At 49.0% G+C, this 21,962-nt stretch overlaps 1 protein-coding gene across 1 annotated transcript; it reads right to left on the reverse strand.

The window, feature by feature from the left end:
- Window positions 1–1,706: 1,706 nt before the first annotated feature.
- Gfral (GDNF family receptor alpha like) lies at window positions 1,707–14,979 on the reverse strand. The gene is given in 9 exon segments (XM_048347530.1): window positions 1,707–1,894; window positions 2,282–2,532; window positions 5,143–5,479; window positions 5,957–6,013; window positions 6,594–6,677; window positions 6,680–6,745; window positions 8,704–8,817; window positions 14,215–14,329; window positions 14,950–14,979. Coding segments are annotated over 9 exon segments (1,242 nt in total).
- Between the last annotated feature and the right edge of the window lie 6,983 nt (window positions 14,980–21,962).

A 21,962-nucleotide genomic window follows, 5' to 3' on the forward strand; every position in this document is an offset into this window, starting at 1 on the left:
AGACGAGCCACGGGCTGCGGTCACCGTATGACCTGTTGACCTTGAGACAGTCACCGACGCCTCCGACAGGCGTTTGCCCTGCTCTGGACAGGGATTTGTCTTCTTCTCTGACCAACACATGCCTCCTATAGCATCCAATCCCACCCATCTTTGCGTGGACGCTCCTCACCAAGGAAACACTTCCGCGCTGCTGACGTCTCAACCACCCAGCACGCACCACACACAACCTCCACAAATCAAGTTCCTGGGGCTCCTGCGGGAGGAGGAGGCCAACCTGCAACTCGCCGTGCTTTGTCCTTCCTTGTCCTGTGAAGAAGCATCTCACCAAGCATCCTAGAAGGATCCCAAAGGAGGCCGCTCGGCCCCAGAGGTGGAAGAAACCTCCACCCAGAACAGCACAGTTGTCATCCACACAGCAGCCTCTGCTCCTCCTTCAAAATGGCTCCCACCTGAGAAGCTAGGCGCGAGCCCCGGTCCATTCCCTGCATTATGACTCAGAAAGGACACTTATTCGGAGACAAGTTTAAGTGTTCCAGCATATGCTCAGCCCCGGTGTTCATTCCATAGGAGGAGTTTTAGAGAGCCAGCACTTTATATGTACTAGTGCCAGGGACTGACTTGCTATGCGTCAAAGACAATCCCCTTCCTACCGGACACCGCGTCCCAGGGTCCCAGTGCCACTAGCAAGGGGGTAGAAATGGAAGTGATTTATGATCCACTCGCCACTGGCTCATGGAAGGATCCAGTGCGGCCGATTATTCTGCACATGCAGGATAGGAGAACCCATGAACTCACAGGAGGGCACGGCAACACAGGGAGAGACTCTGAAATCACGAAGCAGCTATGCGAATTTAGCGTTCCAGTCTCACCCTAATTCCTCCCTCACACCTATGTTTATGTCGTGGGTGAGTCTACTGAGAGCAGACTGTATGTCCCTCGTGTCTATCCTCAGCCGGTGTAAGAATGTGTACCTTGAGGTGCGGGTGACACACACAGGATTAGGGGGCGGGCCCGGTGTTCCTGGGGGGCTGGCAGGGCGGCGGACCGGACAATGTGCAGGGAGGTCGGGCTGCTCAAGCCTGCGGCATCGTGTGAGGCCGTTTGGAGCAGCAGGCGGATCCCGTGGGATCAGACAACACTGCGCGAGAGCTTTGGCCGTAAGACAAGCTTGAGACGGAAAAAAAATGATTTGTTTGTTCAAGCAGAGATGGGAAAGATTAAAATGAGGACTCTCTCATGCTACCAGGGCTATTGCTGCATGCCAAGCAGGGAGAGATAAAAGGAAATATTATTTCTGATCATAAGAGGCCCAAGTACACAGACAGACTCAACGCGGTAGCTAAATCCAGATGGAAGGTGTACTTCTCACTCACGCTGACCGTTTGGGTGATTGTGTGCCCATCCTCACTGCTGTGAGCTGTGCCCCCTCCTTCCTCCTCATTTCAGAGTTGATGGCCAGCAGGCTATGCCGACAGGTCCACCGTGGGTAAGTGGGGGGGGGGGGGGGGGGGAGCTGGGCCTTTGTGTTGACTGCTAAGACAGCAAGCGGTCTTTAATTCGCAGGTTGCTGGTCTCCTCCGGAGCCCTGGGTCATCTAGTTTGCAAATTGCATGGGATCCTGCCTTGAGACTGGATGAGAATTTGGAAGAGTTTAGTAGACACTTGACAGCCCTGCTCTTTCGGGCCTAGCTACAAGAGATTCTCTGTCATGTAGGAGTCTCAGGGCGGATGACTCGAAGGGTCCGGGCCAGAGAGCGTGGCTGCCCAGCCGTGAGGCTGCCGGGGCCAGGCTGGACCCTCCGGTCTGGGTCGAAGCCCCGGACGGCCGGCCCCACGAGGGGTCCAAACCCCACCCACGGAATGACGGGTCCAGTAAGCACATCTTCCGCATCGGCTACCGGTCGTGTAGGTAACAGGCATCTTACATACTCTGCTCTCTGACAAGTGACATGTCTTGTGCTTTTGGTACCCAAAGCAACAAACGATATTTGGTATTGCTCTAAGGCAGCACTGGCTGTCAGGTGAGCAAGTCATCAGCCACACAGAACATAAGGAGAGGAGAGCAAATGCACGTGGGGTTGCGAAGCAGTTCTCTGGGTTAGATGACCAGTGGGCGATCAATAGTCAGTCACAAGCAGACAGGAAGAGAGGAAGGAAGATGGGTGGGCAGGTAGATGGAGACACAGGTGGATGGATGGATGGATGGGTTGGGTGGGTGACAGACAGGCAGATACACGGTTGACAGACAGACAGAGATGGCAGTCTTTCCTGGAGGACTCACTGAAGCACGACGTCCTCTGAAGCAGGTGCTGGAAGGTCCTACACGCGGCCTCTTCACTCTGCGCCGCGGCCCGGCAGGTGCACTGCTCTTGAAGGACCGTGCCCAGCGTCCCCACGAAGGCGGCTTTGCACGCGTCATTTCCGGAGCAACGCAGGTCCTGTTTGCTCAACAGACCGATGCAAGCCTCGTCCTCCTGGCACTTCCCCGCCACCTGGGGCCAGCACGCCGACTGAAATGCCTGATAGCGCCCTCTGCAGGAAGAGTGAAGGAATGCAATTAGCCTCAGAGCCCTTTAAATCGTCTTTTCCCTTGTGTTGGGCCTCGGGCCTGGGAGCTGTCCCTGAACTGTTTTTGCTCAAGGCTTGGTGCCCTGTCACTTGAGCCACAGCTTCACTTCCAGCTCTTTTGGGTGCTTAAAGTCTCCCAGACCCCCAGATCTCAGCCTCCTGACTTGCTAGGACTGCAGGCGTGAGCCACTGGCTCTGAGTAGTAGTATTTCACATTAATATGGGAGGACCATTCCCCTCAATGAAAGACAGGTGTACAGGAAGATAGACCCCGATACCCGTGCATAGCAGCAAACTAAGGAGCACAGGCAGAAAAGAAACATCTGGAGAGTGCCTGAAGCTGTGAGTGAAAGATAAGGGCCTGTTCCGGAAGGATTTTCCCTCATTGCTAATTTTGCTTCAGTGAGCGATTTACACTAAAATGCTCGAGAGATTTATTAGCACTTTTGAAGCCACATAAACAGAAAATGCCAGAAGTGGCGCTGTGGCTCAAGAGGTAGAGTGCTCACCTTGAGCAAAAAGAAGCCAGGGACAGTGCTCAGGCCCTGAGTCCAAGCCCCAGGACTGGCCAAAAAATAAGACACAAAAGCAAAAACCAAGCACCCTGATCTTCTGTAGAAAGAAGTGATAAGGGGTTTTTCATTTTTATCCTTATTGTCATCTGAATTACAGTAACAACAATTTAATATGAATGCTGGAAACGCCCCTGAGGCAAAATTTGCTCAGGATTTATCCTTTCGTGTTGAGTACTCATATTGTATAATATTTTCATCACTTCTATAAAAGAAAGTACATATCATTAAGGAAGTATTTGCACGAAGTGAAAGGAAATTGGAGTCACACGGCCCTGAACTCATCTAGGAAGGACAGAAATTACACAAAAGAAATGTGTATTTGTACATAAAATAGAAAATGTAGAGAGCACGGGTTTAACATCATTAGAGAGCCGGTGGCCCTTGGGCCCCTGCACCAAACGCTTCGGAGAGGAAGTTCATCCTCACCGTGAATACGTCCGGATGTTACCAGGTACAGCAAGTGCACATCTTAGGATGGTGAAATGCAGTATTTTACTAATGACGACTTTGGAGTTGGTAAATGCATTTGAAAAGTGTAAATTGACGCACAAAACTGTTTTCAACGTTGCTTTGATTGTTCACTCAGAGGAATTAAGCCATATGCTCTAAAATAATGGAGGTGAGGCTGTGCATTCGCACAAGAAGACTCCACCATTAAACTCCTCTGAGAACCTTGGTCTACTCGACCTTCTTGACGCAATGAATCCATCAAAGTTTCACTATTGTGCCGGGAGTTTTCCCCACTCCCTCATAGCATATGGCCAACAGGGAAGAGTTTATCTTACGGCACAAGTGTGTGTCAGGTCTGAAACCATTTTGCAAGTTAAAATGGAGACAATCAGCTAGATGGAAGCAGCTGACATCACATAATTGTTCAGTCTTCGGCCGGCGGTGGACCGCAAGGTGAGAGTGTAGCAAGCTCTGTCTCCCTAAACCCCCAGGGTGCTCCTTGCTCTTTGTTTGATAAAAGTGTTTGTGTTAGTACAAGGGGGTGGAGTAGGGAGATTTCATGTAACACTTCCACACATCTGACACACCTGATCAAAAGCCAAAGCATGCGTGTTTTCACTCATCAGGGAATCCAGGCCTGCCGGGCACCTTTACACACGTTTACGTAAGCATGGAGCCAACGGGGAGGTACCTGGGCCGGCTGGGGCGGAGGAGGTTGAAGGGAATGGAGGGGGTGAACACACACAGAGATGGGGTTCCTGCATGAGGACACGCAGTGAACAGTGCCGGAGGGGAGGAGACAGGGTGGTGGATGACAGCGAGCTGACCCAGCCATACTAGTTCTGAGTCCTGGTCACTGATGGCTAGGGTCACAGTACATGCTTCATCAGTGTATTTTTTGGATGGACTGCCCCAGGTCAGTTACTAAGTGCTCCACCCCGGGTGGGAAGAGGGAGTCGGGGTGCCCGGTGCTGGAATCATGGCAGACACAGGGGCAGGCCATGTGCCCCCTACACCCAAGCTGCCCAGGCCTTCACCACACCCAGCCCCGGGCAGAAAGGACGGCCGCCGGGGATCCCTGGGCCGCCTCACAGCCGGTGTCATTGCCCCGGGCAGGGCAGAAAGCGCCAAGGAAACCCCGAGTGCACCTGGAACGCATGATTTCACGGCAGTCGTCCCTGGCTGCCAAACCTTGACATCCCGAAAGGCTGCGTTCCAGATTCCTGCGCTCCATTTGCATTTCAGAAAAATAAAAGGAGAGGAGCGCACATGCGTGGCAGATGTGGAGACGAGCGGCCTGGCTCGGCCCGGGGCGCACGGCCTGGGTGTGCACGGCCTGGGTGTGCACTCGGGCCCTGTGGACGGGAGAGGGCGGGGCGCGCGCGGGGGGAGGAGCCTCACCTGCACAGCCCGTCGCGGGCGCACTGGCGGGCCACCTGCAGGCAGCGCGGGGCGGGGCGCGGGGCGGGGCGCGGGGCGGGGCGCGGGGCGGGGCGCGGGGCGGGGCGCGGGGCGGGGCGGGGCGCGCGGGGGGGGGGAGGCGCCTCACCTGCACAGCCCGTCGCGCGCGCACTGGCGGGCCACCTGCAGGCAGGCGGGGCGCGGGGCGGGGCGCGCGCAGCGCAGCCCGTGCACGGCCTCCCGCGCCGGGCGGCAGAGCGCGTCGCGGTCGTCGGGGCCCTCGCAGCCGCACAGGGCCAGCGCCCGGGCCGTGGCCGGCGGCGAGCTCCGGTAGAAGCGCCTGGCGGCGGCCCGGCACCGCTCCGGGTCGCAGGGGCGCCCGCCGGCCGGGCAGGCCTGGAGGAAGGGGGCCAGCCGCGTGTTGCAGCGCGCGTCCTCCAAGCACGCCCGCGCCGCGTCCCAGCACGACCCGCTCCGCCCGCGTCCTGCGGAAGGGACAGGGCCGGTGGCCGGGCTGCGTCCGGAGAGGCCCGGGGGGGGGGGGGCGGCCGCGGCCTGGCCTGGCGTCCCCCACCCCGGGCCCAGGCCTGGCTGGCGACGACACAACGCTAAGCCCCAGGCTCGCAGGCGGCCGCTGAGCTGCCCGGCCCGAGCCCCAGCTGATGGGGACCTGGGTACAAGGGGTGAGTGAGCCACGTCACCACGGGGCTGTTCCACGAGGTAAATAGAGAGTCTAGAAAATAGACAACTGTGAAGACCCCCTCACACACGCACACACACACACACAGCGTGCGCCCTGGAAAGGCTCGCCCTCCAGTGCGGTGTGTGTGTGTGTGTGTGTGTGTGTGTGTGTGATGGCTTTGCACGCTTTGCCTCAGGGGAGCTGCTCACCCCCGCAGCCTGTTCTACACCCACCCAGAGCTCTGACAATGCAGCTGAAAATGACCATGAACGAGCATTACCGAGAGGAGGGGCCGTAGCCAGATCCCGTTTCAATGTATCGTCCTCTCTCACAGTGTCTGGAAGGAAAACAAAGAGATGAGTTCAGTTTCCCAGGAGAATTTGTGAAAGAGGAGCCAAGCGTGTAACACGTAACCCTGAGCACTGTCCGTGGCTTCTTCTTGCTCAAGGCTAGCACTCCGCCACTTGAGCCACAGCGCCACGTCTGGCCTTTTCTATACATGTGGTGCTGGGGAATTGAACCCAGGGCTTCGTGTACGTGAGGTGAGCACTCTTGCCACTAGGCCACATTCCCAGCCCCATGCTAGGCTTTATTAACTTAAAATCCTATGTTGTTCTACACCCCATGAGTCATTTTGAAATGCTTCTTACTTGTGTCAACTGGAAGCAATGCAACCAATGTCATGCTCTGAAAGAAGGAAATAGTTCCTCTCTCGCCTCCAAAGGGCATTAGCCATGTAACCAACAAAGCAAAGAAGTTATAAGAAAAAAAAAACCCACCAAAATCCTGCATGAATACAGACATCAACAACAGAATAAAAACAACATCAATTAGCATCCAGCAGCGTGTAACAGAACCACACAGCGTTCTGGAGCAGGTCTGAGCTTTGAAGGAACAGCTCCCTCCACACATCTTACCTGCGCTATGGATGCATTTCTGTCCAAGAAACTTGTTCACAGGACACTAGAGCTCGCCAGTGCAGAGACACTCGTTAAGCTGGGGTGGCTTTCCACCCCAGCCAGGATGCGCACCACACAGTGCCAAGAATTCCTCACCGTGCAGGGGTCGCCTGGATTTCAGTCAAACATAGCACATCACAGATAGGAGCTGGAATAAAGCTTTGGGGTTCTCCTCTCCAAAGTGTTTTCAAACATATCAACCGGAATCATCGGCACACCAAGATTATCGGGGAATCAGTGCAGGATACCGACAGGACACCTTTTAAAATAATGTCTATTTTTACAGTATTTTTCCCATAAGTGATTCTTCTAAACTAGTTTTAAGTTTCTACATTTTACGATCACTGTATCACCACACACTATGTCAGTGTTTGGCCCCCTCGTTTTCAAAGCTGTTCTTACTCAAGTGACCAGAGTGCTATGTAGTTTATTTTGCTCCACTGGCTTTTTTATTCAATATTTTGTCTTCATCGGCTGTTTTATTTTACATGTCACTCTAAGATTATAGCAAAAGTATGCGTGGGACCCCAAGTGTGTTATAAGAAATAAAGTGTCCATGACACCTAGGAAGCACTCAATATATATTGTTGAATAAATGAGTCATTCATAAGCAACAATAGTTCATTTTCTGCTTTAATTTAAAAAGCCACATTCCTCTCCCTGACAACTTCTTGTATTCATTATTCTGAAGAAAACGATTTGAGTTCAATCTACTTGTGGTGCATTTGAGAATATTTCCATTTCAGTTTTATGCATGAAATAATTATGCAAATATGATGGCAATTTACTGCAAATGACTTGCTCTCTGTATACGAAGATACATAAATAACTTATAATTCACCATACCAAGACTGTCATTTTATCCATACACATTTCAAATTGCCTTATAAAATACAGCAAGACGTTTCATCATCAAAACAAAGAACAGATTCTTTTTGGCCATCCTCTGCTCTTCAAAGGCAAATGATGCCTTGGGAATTATTTTTCCTTGAATAGTAATATGTCTGTTAGACTAGATAGCCAGAGCACTCTTTCAGTGTGAATAGTCCGTGTATCTAATCAGGGGCGGAGGTGGAGAAATGGCCTCATGGCCGATGCCTCCGCAGCCGCTGTGATCCGGCCAGGTCCGGCTGCCGGAGGAGGTCTGAGGGCTCACTCTCCGAGCTACCCTGAGGAACCGGGAGCGCCCCCCCTCCCCCGCCTTTAACCCGACGCCTGAGGGCGGTGAGAATGAGCCTCACAGAACCCAATCCTTGTGAAATGGGTGAAAGAACGGTGACTCATGAAAAAAACCATTTTTCACATTTTTTTCCATTCTGAGTTTGTCTTACAGAATATTCCATACGGCTCATCACAGTTCTAGAGTATTACTGTGGTTGTGATGCATGACTGGTAAATTGTCATTAGAATACGGGTTTTAAAAATAAATTTGATGTAACAATATTAAAGAATGTCTCACTCTTTGATATATCTATTGTATTGAGATGAAGTCGTCCTCTGATGCTTTCATTCCGTGTTGATCAGTGACATGAATATGCCCACATTATTTTCTTTATAGGAATATCCTGTCCTTGCTCCTCTCTTTGAACAGCTCCTCAAATTTGGGGGCTACATAGGACTAGTGAACAATAGAATTGTTTGCTTTTATCTTTGACCCATTTGGAATAAAACCTATAGGTTGCAAGAATGTAAAATGAATAGTATAAATGTGCAAATAAATAAAAATTGTTATCACACATGTTTACATCACTGACAAGTTAACTTCTGAGTGATGTGGTATTTTGTGAGGAAGACGTGGAGCCACGGCTCTGGGAAGCACGCATGGAATTGTAGCCTTCTGCACAGTGTGATGAGCAAGAAAATCATCTGAGCATTGGCACAAGACTGTGCTCAGAGTGAACTGGGAGGAGCCCCCACCCCCCAAGCTCAGGGTGAACCGGGAGGAGCCCCCACCCCCACCCCCCCCACCCCCCACCCAGCTCAGGGTGAACTTGGAGGAGCCTCCCAGAGCTGGACACCGCCCCTCCCCCTTGCCGGAGCTGGCACGGCCTCTCGGAGCTCAGTCTACCTGGTGCTGTGCAGGCTTCCTCCACCGCGCTCCGCACGTGCTCAGGCCCAGTCCCCGCGCGGGCCAAGCCGCCGGCGCCCGCCCCGGAGCCATCTTCCAAGCTCAGTCCTGCAGCTGGAGCAACAGCAACCAGAAACAGTGAGCAGCAGGTGACCGCCTGCCGGTACCCTCCTCCCATCGAAGCCGGCCATGGGGAAGAACACAGTCACGGGGCACCAACATGGCAGGAATGTGCTACGGTTGGAAGGCACCTTTACTCCCTCCTTTCTGTGCTACTCCTGTACAAGACGCTTACACGGGGGCTGTGCATTTGTTCTCCTCATTCTCCCTCCCTGGTTGCTCCTCCAGCCATAGTTAGGGATTTGACTCTTTCCGACTCACTCTTCAGATGTCGCCGTTTGCATCCTTAACATCAGACTTTATGATTTTTAAGACTCGATCTATACCTCCTTTAACCACTGTTCATTTAAAACTGTTTCTAAGACTGTCCTTTCCTTTGTCAGCCTTTCCTTTTACAGTGTGTGTGTGTGTGTGTGTGTGTGTGTGTGTGTGTGTGTGTGTGTGTGTGTTCATGACTGGTCTCCCTGGCCAAGGTTTTGTGCCTGGTGAGCATAGAGAAAATCCTTTCCGTACTGGACCTGAGTTACTGAGACTAACCCACTTCTTCAAAGTTTCTAACACTGGAATTGCTTGATCACTTATCAGAAACTGTCATTGTTTTGTGCCATTTATTATTGCTTCTTTTGTGGCTGTTTCTAGTTTAGTTCTGTTTTGCAGCAGACTCTCAGTGTGCTGTCAAGGCTGACTTTGCCTGGAAATCTTCCTGTCTCATTCTCACTAGCCCCCATTTGACTAAGGTTGTCTTTCATGTTGAACATTAAAGTTACAGAAATCAAGTATCTACTTCACAAATATCAAACCTTAAACATTATAAAAATTGAGGAATTCAGGGCTTGGAATATGGCCTAGTGGTAGAGTGCTTGCCTCACATACATGAAGCCCTAGGTTCAATTCCTCAGCACCACATATTTAGAAAAAGCTAGAAATGGTGCTGTAGCTCAAGTGGCAGAGTGCTAGCCTTCAGCAAAAAGAAGCCAGGGACAGTGCTCAGGTTCTGAGTTCAAGCCCCAGGACTGGAAAAAAAAGTTGAGGGATTCAAATTAATAGAAACTTCCTCATTTTTTTAGCTCACAAATGTGCCTTTATTCATTATTATCTACTAGCCTGGCACAAACCCAACGTATCCTGGCTTTGTTTATTCATACCCAGAAATCAGAGATTAACAAAATCATCACTTTCCCTTTTCCTGGTCACAGCTTACAGATTCTATCAAATATTGTAGCATAGTGGTTGAACATTTCCTCAACACCCACAATTCCAGGGTCAATTCCTAGCACTGAAAAAAAAAACAGCCAACAGACCACCAAGTGCATCCCTGCAAACTGCCGAAGATATCAAAGCTTTACAATCACACAAGGAAATTTATTTTTTTTGCCAGTCCTGGGGCTTGGACTCAGGGCCTGAGCACTGTCCCTGGCTTCTTTTTGCTCAAGGCTAGCACTCTGCCACTTGAGCCACAGCACCACTTCTGGCCTTTTCTATATATGTGGTGCTGAGGAATCGAACCCAGGGCTTCATGTATATGAGGCGAGCACTCTACCACTAGGCCATATTCCTAGCCCCACACAAGGAAATTTTTGTGGATTTCTTTTACCAACGTCTTATAATACATTCATAAAATCTAACACATTAGAAATAAATCCTATGTTCTCCCTAGGTCATAATGAAAAGAATTTGCTATTGTTTACTCTGCCAAATGGCTCCTAGTTAGCAAATATCAGTATTTAAAATTACAGAAACTGAGTACATAGTCACTAAACATTAAACTTTAAAACTATAGGAACTGAATAATTAAAACTGATCTGATGTATGTTTAACCCTAAAGCAAAGTGGCTAATTGAAGATTCAATATCCCATAACGTGTGGACAGATTCTGGGAGGTTCTAGCATATATATCAATACCACAAGTCTTAGCACAACTCAGTCTGTGGGTTACCGTACAATAAAACCAAGACAGCACGAGTGACTCCTGCCCTTCTCATTTCCTATAGAACTAGAGACGAGCGCGCGAGGAAGCAGGTCTGGTGGCGCGAGAGTCCCACCCGGTGTTTCGCATTTGTGCTCTAGTCTGCCGTTCCTATCACAAGCCCCTGCTCCACATGGGCTGGCGGGACTTCATCCCATGAATCTGGGCAGACCCGAGACCCCGTCCACTTACCCAGGAGGAGGAGCAGCAGCATCCTTCAGGCCCGCGCCGCGCGCCTGGGGTCAGGCAGAGGCTCTGGTGCCTCCCAGCCCCTGCTGACAGACAAGGCTGTACCTCGGTCACCTGCCACGCCTGTCAACACCTCGGGCTCTCAGGTCCTCACTCCCTCCGTCACTGCCGCAGCAATCGCCCTGAGCTGAGAACTTCTGCTCATATCCAGATTCAATTACTGTCCTCCCTGTGTTCACCTCAGACATTGCACTTCTAAGAAAGCCAGGAGGCCGCCGGCTCTAATCTACCCTGCAGTCCCTCTGCAGTGCAGGGTTAGTGGGTGGGAAGTGTTGCCTTGTCCAGAAGCTAAGTAGGGGTGAAAGAAAGGGACCTGAAGCGTTTCTGATGGAGCATTGTTCTTGCTTAGCCGACATTAGTACGGAGGTTATACTGTTTCTACAGTGAGAGATGGACAAGCACAGACTGAGGGTCTGCCAAGTAGACTTGCAGCACATTTGCTTTCTAGCTGTAGGCAGATGAGAGGAGGAGAGGGCAGCCACTGAGTTGCGAGATGAGCTGGCTGGATTTGTGGGCGCTGCGGATACACCTCAGTGAGGTTTTGTATCATGGAGGTTTACAAACACTGACATACACCCAGAAACTTCAATCATCCTAAACAAAAGAATTACAGTAGCAGAGGATTCATCTTTTCTTTTTAATTTTGAGGGCATCAAATGAATAATTGTTTTATAACCTCTACTGAGATGATGCTATGTTTGATATAAGCCAATACTGAATGGTTTGTGGTAGAAACAGAGTTGCTAGCTCCTATAGTTGGAGAATCTGGGGCAAATAATTGATTTCAAGCATTGTCTAATACTTATTTTTAAGCTATGTCATTAGTGTCCCTTCCTCCATCTCTTCTTCCCCTGATCTCTCCTCCTCCCCTTTCTCCTTCTTCTCCTCTCCTTCCTCCTCTCCTCCTTCCTCCTCTCCTTCCTCCTCTTCATCCTCCTCTCCTCCTTCCCCTCTCCTTCCTCCCTTTTTTCCTTCTTCCCCTCTCCTCCTCCCCTTTCTCCTTCTCCCCCCTCCTTCTCCTCTCCTTCCCCTCTCCTTCTTCCCCTCTCCTCCTTCCCCTCTCCTTCTTCCCCTCTCCTCCTCCTCCTCCTCCTCTCCTTCTTCCCCTCTCCTCCTCCTCTCCTTCCCCTCTCCTTCCTCCCCTCCTCCTTCCCCTCTCCTTCCTCCCTTTTCTCCTCCTTCCACTCTCCTTCTTCCCCTCTCCTCCTCCTCTCCTTCTTCCCCTCTCCTCCTCCTCTCCTTCTTCCCCTCTCCTCCTCCTCTCCTTCCCCTCTCCTTCCTCCTCTCCCAGCTTCCCTCTGTGTCCCAGGAAGTTTCTTCTGCTTTGCTGCTGCTTGGACGTGGCTGGGAAGCTCTGGCCTGCGTCCCCGCCCGTCCTTACGGGGTGGGAGCATGGCTTTCCCCATCCCAGCCCACGTACCCTCCTCAGCCTCCCTTCTAGAATGGCCGTCAGTGTGGCTACCGGGCGGGAGGAACGGCGAGCCTATGGGAGCAAGCTCAGGCAACTGCAGCTGAGTTTAAGTAGGGCAATTGCAAGAAAAGCAAACATAAACACAGAGAATTTCCTGCTCGTGAGGGATGATAATCAGAGCCATATTTCCAAAGACATTACATTTTTAAAGAGATTACAGAGGCAAGGATCATATTGAAGTACATTTATCAAAATACAAAAAAAAAAAAACCCAACCCAGCTAGTAACAAGGTAATAAATATGCTTCTTTATTAAGGGAATAAACATCAAGATCTAAACTGTTCTGATCAGATTGCAGTAACGTGGCTGAGCGAAGACTACAGGTTGTGATTTGAGACTCATTCCACAAATCAGCACTGAATAAAAATATCTGAACTAGAAATGACTCCCAGTGAAGAAGCTACGGCAGGAAGCTCTCAATTTCAATGAGTTCAATAGAAAGACAATGCAATTTTGCCACAAGCAAACTTATAAACATTACAGATTAGTAAACCCTAATCAATGTCAGCAGAAACAATGCTCTCAATTATATATTCCAGTGGAAGTGTCTACCGAATTGGTGTGTTCTAGAAGTAGGAGAGAATGAGAAAACCACCAATTCTGGTGGCTTCCGCCGATGACACATGGGATTTAAAATGTATCCTGTGCTTGGAATAAAATGCTGCGGTGAACTGAGACAGAGCGAGGTGGGATTGTTGGGGGGGGGAGTACAGATGAAAACACAAGTCAAAACGAAACGCCGCTTGAGGGTAAAGCCGGGGTGAACCAGTGAACACCGCTGTTTCACCCCTGCGTTCAGTTACATGTGACCTTCTCTTTCTGTGGGAGGGAGGGGAGGAAGGGGGAGGAGAGTAGGGGGGGAGGGGAAGGAGGGAGGGGAAGAGGATAGGCCCCGGACGCCGTGTTGGCGCTGGGTGGTGGCAGGTCCTGACGGCAGGGCCCGCAGGGGGGTGGGCAGTGGGGAAGATGGAGGACAGGAGCCCACCCAGGGGGAGTCAGCCTCCACTGGGATCACAACCTGGCCCTGTCAGCACAGGCTGAACCGGAGCAGAACCAGTCCAGGAAGGCACTTCAACACGTGGAGGGCAAGGGTGGAGGGCTGATAATGCAGACGGGGCTGTGATCCGCTGTAAATAGAGCTCACATTAACGGCTTCACTCCTACCCCACCACACTGCATCCCAATCTCAAGCCCGCAGTTTACTTCTCCGCCCCAATGCCACTACCTTGGTTTGGATCTGAACTCTGCTCCTTAAGAACAAATATCTATCAAAACCTGCAGCGTCCAGTTCTCAGATTCACTGGCTCGGGGCTGTTAATATCTCTGGTGCAGAATCCTAGGCCACTCCTCCATAGAGGATTCTGGAATAGGTCTCCCATACATAGCGCAATGTTCAGACTTCCCACAATAGCATCCAAAGCGCTTTACCATCTACTGCTTCCCACACACACAATGCCAGGCTCTGCCAGGACCCCATTTGCCCTGTATGGGAAACTCTTTTGTTCTGTTGGGGGAGGAGGGGGTGGGGAGGAGGAGGAAGAAGAGGGGGAGGGAAGGAGGAAGGAAGCATCCAGACTCTGCTCATGAGACCTGTGCCTCTGAGCAGAGCAGACGGCCTGTATCCACCTGCACGCCACCGAAGCTTTTCACAAAGCCACTTTTTCTGCGCGGAGCCACGCGTTTCATTGTGTGCAATCTCTGGCACCTAAAAACATGGCTTCCTTAAAGCCATGGTGGAAACTGCGTCTCACACGGTTGTTGGCATGAGGAGTGGAGCCGGGCTCAGGGCCCTCTGTGTCCGTCACTTCTTGGTGTGCTGTCTAGGACACGAGGAAACGGTGTATTTTTCCCTTTACTCTTGGTGGCTTACACGGCTCCTATCACTTTTCCGTGAGGGCGGTCCTGGGCGGGTCCGTTCCTTTGCGTCTGCAATCCCTCGAGCTCTCGGGGCTCTGGTACTTTGTACACACCGCATTGAGCTAGGGTGTGGCACACAAATCTGTCCTTAAATGTCACCTCCTTCCCCTCCTCAGATCACTTAAAGCAAACGCCAGATCTGCCATGAACGGAGAGGAAAACTGCTGCTGCATTCTGACAACATAGCTAAGAGATGATGGGATTCGGTGTTTTTGAGGAGACAATTATTTATATTTAGGACTGTTTCCTCTTCCCGTCTTCAGGAGTCAGTCTATACTCGTGGTGTTCAATGGAAATAAATGGATATGATGTCTCACAATGCTTTGTGGAGGCCCTTTCTGAATAGAGATGATGAAAGTCGTCAGTTGCGATTTGGGGGGTGCCCCTGGTTGTAAGCTACAGGAAGAGGGGGGCGAGCTCCTGGGAAGGCCTGGGAGCTCAGAGCACTCGGCCCTCAGGGATGAGCAGCGCCCTCCAACTCTTCCGCATCCACAGCCTGGGAAACCGAGTCTCCAAACCTTACCTGGGTCTTGTGAACATATTCAAAGGTCATGGCCTTCGTGCGAGTAAGTTTCAAAGAAAATATCATTTGCTCAAATCATACATGTTAAAAGTAATGGGCGGCTTCCTTCTCAGCTTTGCTTGCCATTCATCTTCTTCCAGCACTCTTACTCTTTCTACTTTCTAGCGGACTTTCTATTTGTCTGATCCAAGTGTCTTTTTTTTTTTAAACCACCAAATGGAACTTACAAAATGGTGAGGCAGCAGAAGGAGGTAAATAGGGAGGGAAACCAGGAGCAGAAAGGAGTGTGGGCCAGGACACCTGGCCTTCTGGCAAAGTTGGATTCCAGAGTGTCCAGAGTAATCTGAGAAGCAAGCGCAGTCCGAAGAAAAACAAACCTAGCACACTGTAAAATGTTCTTAAGATAAAAGCAAGAAAACCTAAGTCTACCTGACACCAAATCCAGGCAGAAATCTTCCCATACACTCTGTCATGGGACTTGGGAATTCCAGGGGCGAATTCCCCGACACCCTTAAGTGATACAATATGGCTGGAGTGTTTCTCTAACGCGATCTCATTATAGCCGGAAGAATGTGCGGGGCTAGGGACCAAGCCCTGAGTGCAGCTGGGTCCGCAGTGACGAGCACGGGACTCAGCTCTTATGAAAATGTGATGATGTTGACATTTCCTGAGTGTTGGGCAGGCAGAGAAGGACCAGGACCCAAGAGAAAGACCTATGTCTCAAGTTAGAAGCGGGCGGACAGATGCACCAACCACAGATATTCTCCTCAAGGTATGAGGGGCTGAGCCAGCTGCTGACCCCCCAAAGGCCCTGTCTACACCAGGAGACCCAGAATCTCTGCATTCCACCCCCCTCTAACCCAAACCAAGTGCTGGAAGAGGCATCAGTGGGTCACATTTCTAGTGAGAATCTCAGGGAAAAAGGATCGGCTGTCCCCCACACCCCAGAAGCCTGGCTAGAATGATGCTAACATGGAAAGCAAGTTGGCTCACACACACAACTCCCTAAAGCATTCACAGAATGCCCCGCTGGCCCAAAGAAGACCTTCTCGAAGAATAAGTATGAGGGGGAGGAGGGCAGCTATGGGGAGCGGGAGGAGGGCAGCTATGGGGAGAGGGACAGCTAGCAGACATGGCTGCTCTACTCACAACGCATGCACGCAGAGCCACAATGCCTGGGGAAGTTGCTCTAAGAACTCGGAGGGAGGGGGAAGAGATGGAGGGGGGAGTTGGCTGAAGGACCTTCTGTGTGTGATGGAACGGTCACAGGGAAATCCCTCCTTTTACCACTGACATAGGCAAATAAATTATTTTAAAATAAAAAGCAGCATTTTAATTGCTTATGCACAACTGGATTTATGCTAGCTACTGGTAAGTTGATGTCTCTATTGGGGTATAATAATGCAAAATATAATCATCCTTATTTAACTATGTTATCAAAAAAAACTCTTACGATCACAGTAGTTCGCTGCTTCAGTGGCTGAGTCCAGGTCTCTCTAGTGGAAGCGTAATACTGCTGTGCTTTTAAAAGATTCCCTAGTAGAAAAGGCTCTAAATTCCTCAGATTGAAATGTTCTGTTAAGCTTTTGCCAGCTATTTAAAGAAGTTTTTTTACCTCATTGGAAAGTCTTGTTAAGGGGCATCTCACAAGACCATGCTCTTAACAAAACAGGAAGCTTTACAATCAGTGTAATCTAAAAGAACTAGGCTGGTCTGCGCAGGGACCCATGGACAAAGGGACGATTTCCTGAACAAGCTGTCCACAGGGTTAGGATTAACTTGACGCCACTGAGTGACCAGTAAGGAGGCACCTCGCACAGGCGTGCCCAGAATGTTGTTAACCTGAAACAGATTGCTGCTTTCCTTGGTTTTGTGGCACAGGAGTTTGAACTCGGGGCTGGGGTATCCTTAGAAGGTGCTCTACCACTTGAGCCATGCCTCCAGCCCTTTTGCCTCAATTCCGCTTGGGATAGGGTCTCATGTGTGCTCAGATCCCACCATAGACCGCCCTTCTCCTGACTTCTGCCTCCCACGTATTTGGAATTACCGAGCTGAGTCATGACACCTGGACTGTGGAAACAGAAATTTCCTTTCAGGGAATAAGGAAAATGCTTTCGGTCTCCAGCTTCTGAACTCTTCTTTGATCCCAAAGAAACACAACATAAGTGAAAAGGAGGGCACAATTTAGGGGGAGGAAGTGATAGTCCTGCCACTCTTGACAGCAGGCCTGTGACATCCTTGGGGTAAGATACAAATCCCAATATTCAGATTGTGTGTGTGTGTGTGTGTGTGTGTGTGTGTGTGTGTGTGTGTGTGTGTTGTAAAAATAAATCACGATTTCTTATAACAGTATGCCTAAAAGGACGAGAATAGATCTCCATGCAAGGAAGTAGACGGCTCAGAGCTAGTGGAACCTAGTTAACTAGAGACTGTCCGACCTTATAGAGAGAAAGGCAATATTCTACTAGAAATATTTTAGTTACTGTAGTTGATTCTTACAAGCCATAGCTCATGGCAGAAGTTCTTCATAGAGGAAGGAAAATACCACACCACTGTTTTCATAATCAGAGAGGAGTTCTCTTATCTTTCCCAGATTCAGTAAGTACAGTCAATGCAGCAACTATAATTCTCAATAGATGAATGAAACCAGAGGATACATATGGTAAAAAAGAAAAAGATAGAAACAGACAATAAAAACCTGCCCAGTTGTAACTGCCTTCAAAATGGGCAACTCATTATTTAAAACAATGAATAAAGATGTCTAAGTTATTAAAAGTGAAGACAAGATGGTGGGTGGAATAGGAATGGAATGTGTAGTCAAGACCCTTTGCTTCTTAAGAAATAGTGCCATAGAATTTTGACCATATACAAGTAGTACTGTGCCCTTGCTCCAAATCACTATAACTTTATGAATGCTACTAGAAATATGCCAAACAAAAACCAATACAAAGAGGGAGGGAGGGAGGGAGGGAGGAAGGAAGGAAGGAAGGAAGGAAGGAAGGAAGGAAGGAAGGAAGGAAGGAAGGAAGGAAGGAAGGAAGGAAGGGAGGGAAGGAGGGAAAGACAAAGAGGGAAAAATAAATCAGGAGACAGACTCTAGAATAGCACAAGTATAAAATCTGAATATTTTTAAGAGTGCAGAGAACTAGTTACCCAGGTGGAAAGTAAGGAGAGGGAGCTAGATGAAGAAAGGAAACCTTTCAAAGACTGAGATGGAAATGAATACTCATTGCATGAGAGTCTCTGCTGGAGGCCTGTGCAGGAGTGGATAGGCACCCTGGAATTGGTACATTTTTGGACCCTGTGCTGGTAATGCTCTAGTGGTGCCTTTCCCATTCCAGGATGAATATTTTGCATGGTAACAACAAAGATTTGATCCATAAAGACCATGCAAATAAGAGGCATTTACATAACCCGATATAAACTGAAAATCATGCAATCATCACTTTCTAAGTCAAAACCAGATTATTTTCTTTTTCTCCACGACACCCCCTTGGTTTATTCCCTTTTGTCACTGTTTTTGATTTCTGTACCCTTTGTCTTGTATATAAGTTTATCTGATTTGGGAATGGACAGGGAATCACAGAAATGGTGGGGCCACGGTAACAGTGATACTCCCTAGACACCATGTTGGAAATGAACTTTGCAACTTGGAGGGGTGGAGGGAGGGGGTAACACCGTTCAAAAAGAAATAGACTCATTACCTGACTTATGTAAGGTTAACCACTTTGTCTATCACCTTTATAATAAAATTTAAATTAAAAAAAAAGATTAAACCTCTGACTCAGATAAAAGATATGTGGGTGATGTTACCTAACTTTCATGAAATATTTTGGTATTCGTCTTGACCTTTTATTATGTTATCCCCTCTTAGAAACAATATTAAAAAATCTTCTGTGTCATGATTAGTCTTGGTTATATAAACTTATGGGGAAAATATTTGAATATTGAATACTGCCCCTGAGAGCTTAAATCAGTCCTTACCTGTAAATGTTTGACACCAATTATGAGCAAGTAACCAATATGTGTAACCAACACCAGCAAGACTTCAGACAACAGAGGACAGAGCGAGTGTAACTGTTGTTCCCAGAGGGCAGAGCCGCTGTGACTGTTATTCCCAGAGGGCAGAGCCGGTGTGACTGTTGTTCCCAGAGGGCAGAGCCGGTGTGACTGTTATTCCCAGAGGGCAGAGCCGGTGTGACTGTTACTCCCAGTGTCGTGTTCAACACTGACCACCCTCGCTGACCACCCTCTCAGCAGCACAAGCGCAACGCACCCCACTGCACCTTCACGGTGTGCGTGGGTGTGAGCACCTCGGATCTGACGAGAGACCTCGTCACAGAGACGCGGACCAGCCAGGCATAGAGCACTTTGCAATGTAATTGTTGGAGAGTCAACATGTCACAGACGTAGATACAACAGTTATAGAAACACATTGCATGAGAAACTGAGAAGACATTCGAACTCCAAAGCTTCTGAAGAAAATTTAAAAGAATACAAATACGTGGCAAGTTAGGGGGGTGGTCATGTCTTGGCTCCACCCCCCCACTTTTAGTAGGAGTAATTAGGTAGAAAAAGATTCCCAGTGAGCTTTGAGAGAAAATAGCACTTTTCATGCCTTTGTACTTTGTAGTGGGTGCTCCCTAAGGTAACGGAATAGACCTAAATTAATAATATTTCCCTGCTTATATATTGGTCCTAAAAGTCTTTTATTTTGCTTCATGCAATTTGAGAACTATTGGAACATAACCTAGTGAAACTCATTTTTTTTGTTTGACTTGTGACTTGTAGGAAGTAGAAAAATCATCTCTTCTAAAACCTTTCTTATTGTAATGGCTAGTCTGATATTGTTGAAGTGCAGCTGGCTACTATTGTGATTTATATTGAGTGTGAAAAACAGTATTATTATACTGGTTTCAAAGTAATCATAGCCCTCTTTATATCTGGTTCGAGAAACAAGTCAGGTTTTGACCTTCTGTTATCTCAGTTTTAAAAATACTCAGATTGTTGAGATCCAAATATGACCAGCGTATATACCATATTCATGAAAACTGTGTGCTGAGAGCAAAAGTTAGCATTCTTATCCCTAACCCATTTACAATTAACTTCTCAAAAATTTGTCACAAGTATCTAATATCCAAGAATTCCACAAACTTCAAAATGTTTAAAGTATTTTTTTTCTCACAAAGAGAGGGTCATCTTTTTCCCAGGAGTGTACAGAGTAAAACATACCCAGGTTTTAATGGTTTTGTAGAAATCTAAAAATAAGGAAGTTCAAATATGTTCTCCTCCAGCACGTAAAATCATTATAGCATCGTTACAACAGAATGTCAGAGACATTGACGTCTTACATTAAATCATTGAAACATAGCAGAAAAAAGAGAGGTACAAATTTGATGGACACCGTAACTAAGTTCCAACGAAAGCTCTTTTGTAAGAAGTCTTCTCATTTGTGTGACTAGCACATAATGAGGTCAGAGGTTGGCCCTTTTATTTCCCAGTGATGCTGACAGAAGTTAGAGCCTCCTCGGTCTCCCCCCTTTGTCTTGGGAAGAAAACCAGACCGACTCCTGGTCTCCTCCTGCCCCTCGCCTGGCTTTCCAGTCCCCGAGCTGCTTTGAAGTGTTTCTGTACATTGCTTTCCTTCCAGCAAATGCCCACGCTTCAAAGCTATCTGCTTCCACAAAACTCAAAGCTGAGCCGATGAAATGAGAGATGGACACGTGACCGGAGCAGCAGAAGTCCTCCAGATCGCCCCGCCGAGCCTCGGGGCCCCGGGGCCGTCTCTCCCACACCGCTGCCAGCCTGACGCGCTAAGCGAGGTGGCTGCATTCGTCTCGCCCTTCCGATCTCCAACCAGGTGGGTGGGAGAGACCTGTGTGGTAAGAAACCCCATTTCACATGGGCTAATAAGTGGATGCTAGGAGAGCTACAGTGGTCTCAGATCTTAAAAAACACCCCCCCCCCAATCACGTGCCATCGCACCCCGAGGCTTCTGGCTGTGAGGGCTTGGGCCGTGTAGAATCTGCCTGTTTAATAAGTTCTAGGAGAAGCAGACCCTGCTGGTTACGGTAATCACACTTTGGAAATCATTGCATTAGAACAAATTAATTCTGACCTGGTCTGTCATGCCCATGTTTCTCTGTTGTTCTCCCTCCCCTCCTTTCTCTCTCCCTCTCTCTCTTTCCTCTCTCTCCCGCCCTCCCCTTAGCTCTCCCAGAGCCTCTCAATTTTTGGTCAGTAACAAGGACTGCACATATAAAGTTTAAATTCCTATTTATTCTTACTCTAGCCTGCTGCTTGGCTATTAAGGCATATTACTAACATAATTCGAAGTTATCTTCGAATTAAAGTGCTAACTTTCATCACACTCTGAGAACTGCAACTCTCCTTTCATGCAGCATACATGAGACAAAAAAATAATATTCTCGAATGTCCAAGGGGAGAAAGGAGAGATTTATAAAGTCTTGCTTTGATTGATGGAGTGCGGATACTTAGCAGTGCAATTTCAATAAGCCTCATGTAAGACGGCAGTCTTTTTTCCTTGAGTACTAAAAGGCACAAGGTAATAAACCCTACATTCTGAGACAGAGAACAAATGGTGGATAATTTTGTTGTACGACTTTCCTCTGAGATGAGAACAAGGATTTGGAAAAATTAAGAGGTACGTCTTGAGCGGATGGCTCTGTATTGGGTCACTGCCTCGTTCCAGGACAACGTAGAAAACATCTTTTCCTGAACACTGTTGTACGGCGACTACTCGAGTCAGAAAAATTGTGCAGGACTTCCTTCAGATTTCCTCAGATTTGAAGCACTCAGTGCTTTGAACTCTGGACTTCACTTGCACACAAGATACGTCACGTTCGCCTCACTTCCGGAAGCTAAGAGCGAGGCCCTCTGCCCCTGACCACCTGGCTCCCAGCCCCCGGCGCAGAGCCGAGCCACTGAACGGGGGCAGAGCACAGCCGCCGGGGCCGGGCCCTGGTGTGCCGGCTGGGGCCACTCTCCTCCGC

The sequence above is a fragment of the Perognathus longimembris genome, chromosome 6, assembly GCF_023159225.1.
Source record: "Perognathus longimembris pacificus isolate PPM17 chromosome 6, ASM2315922v1, whole genome shotgun sequence".
Taxonomy (NCBI): Eukaryota; Metazoa; Chordata; class Mammalia; order Rodentia; family Heteromyidae; genus Perognathus; species Perognathus longimembris.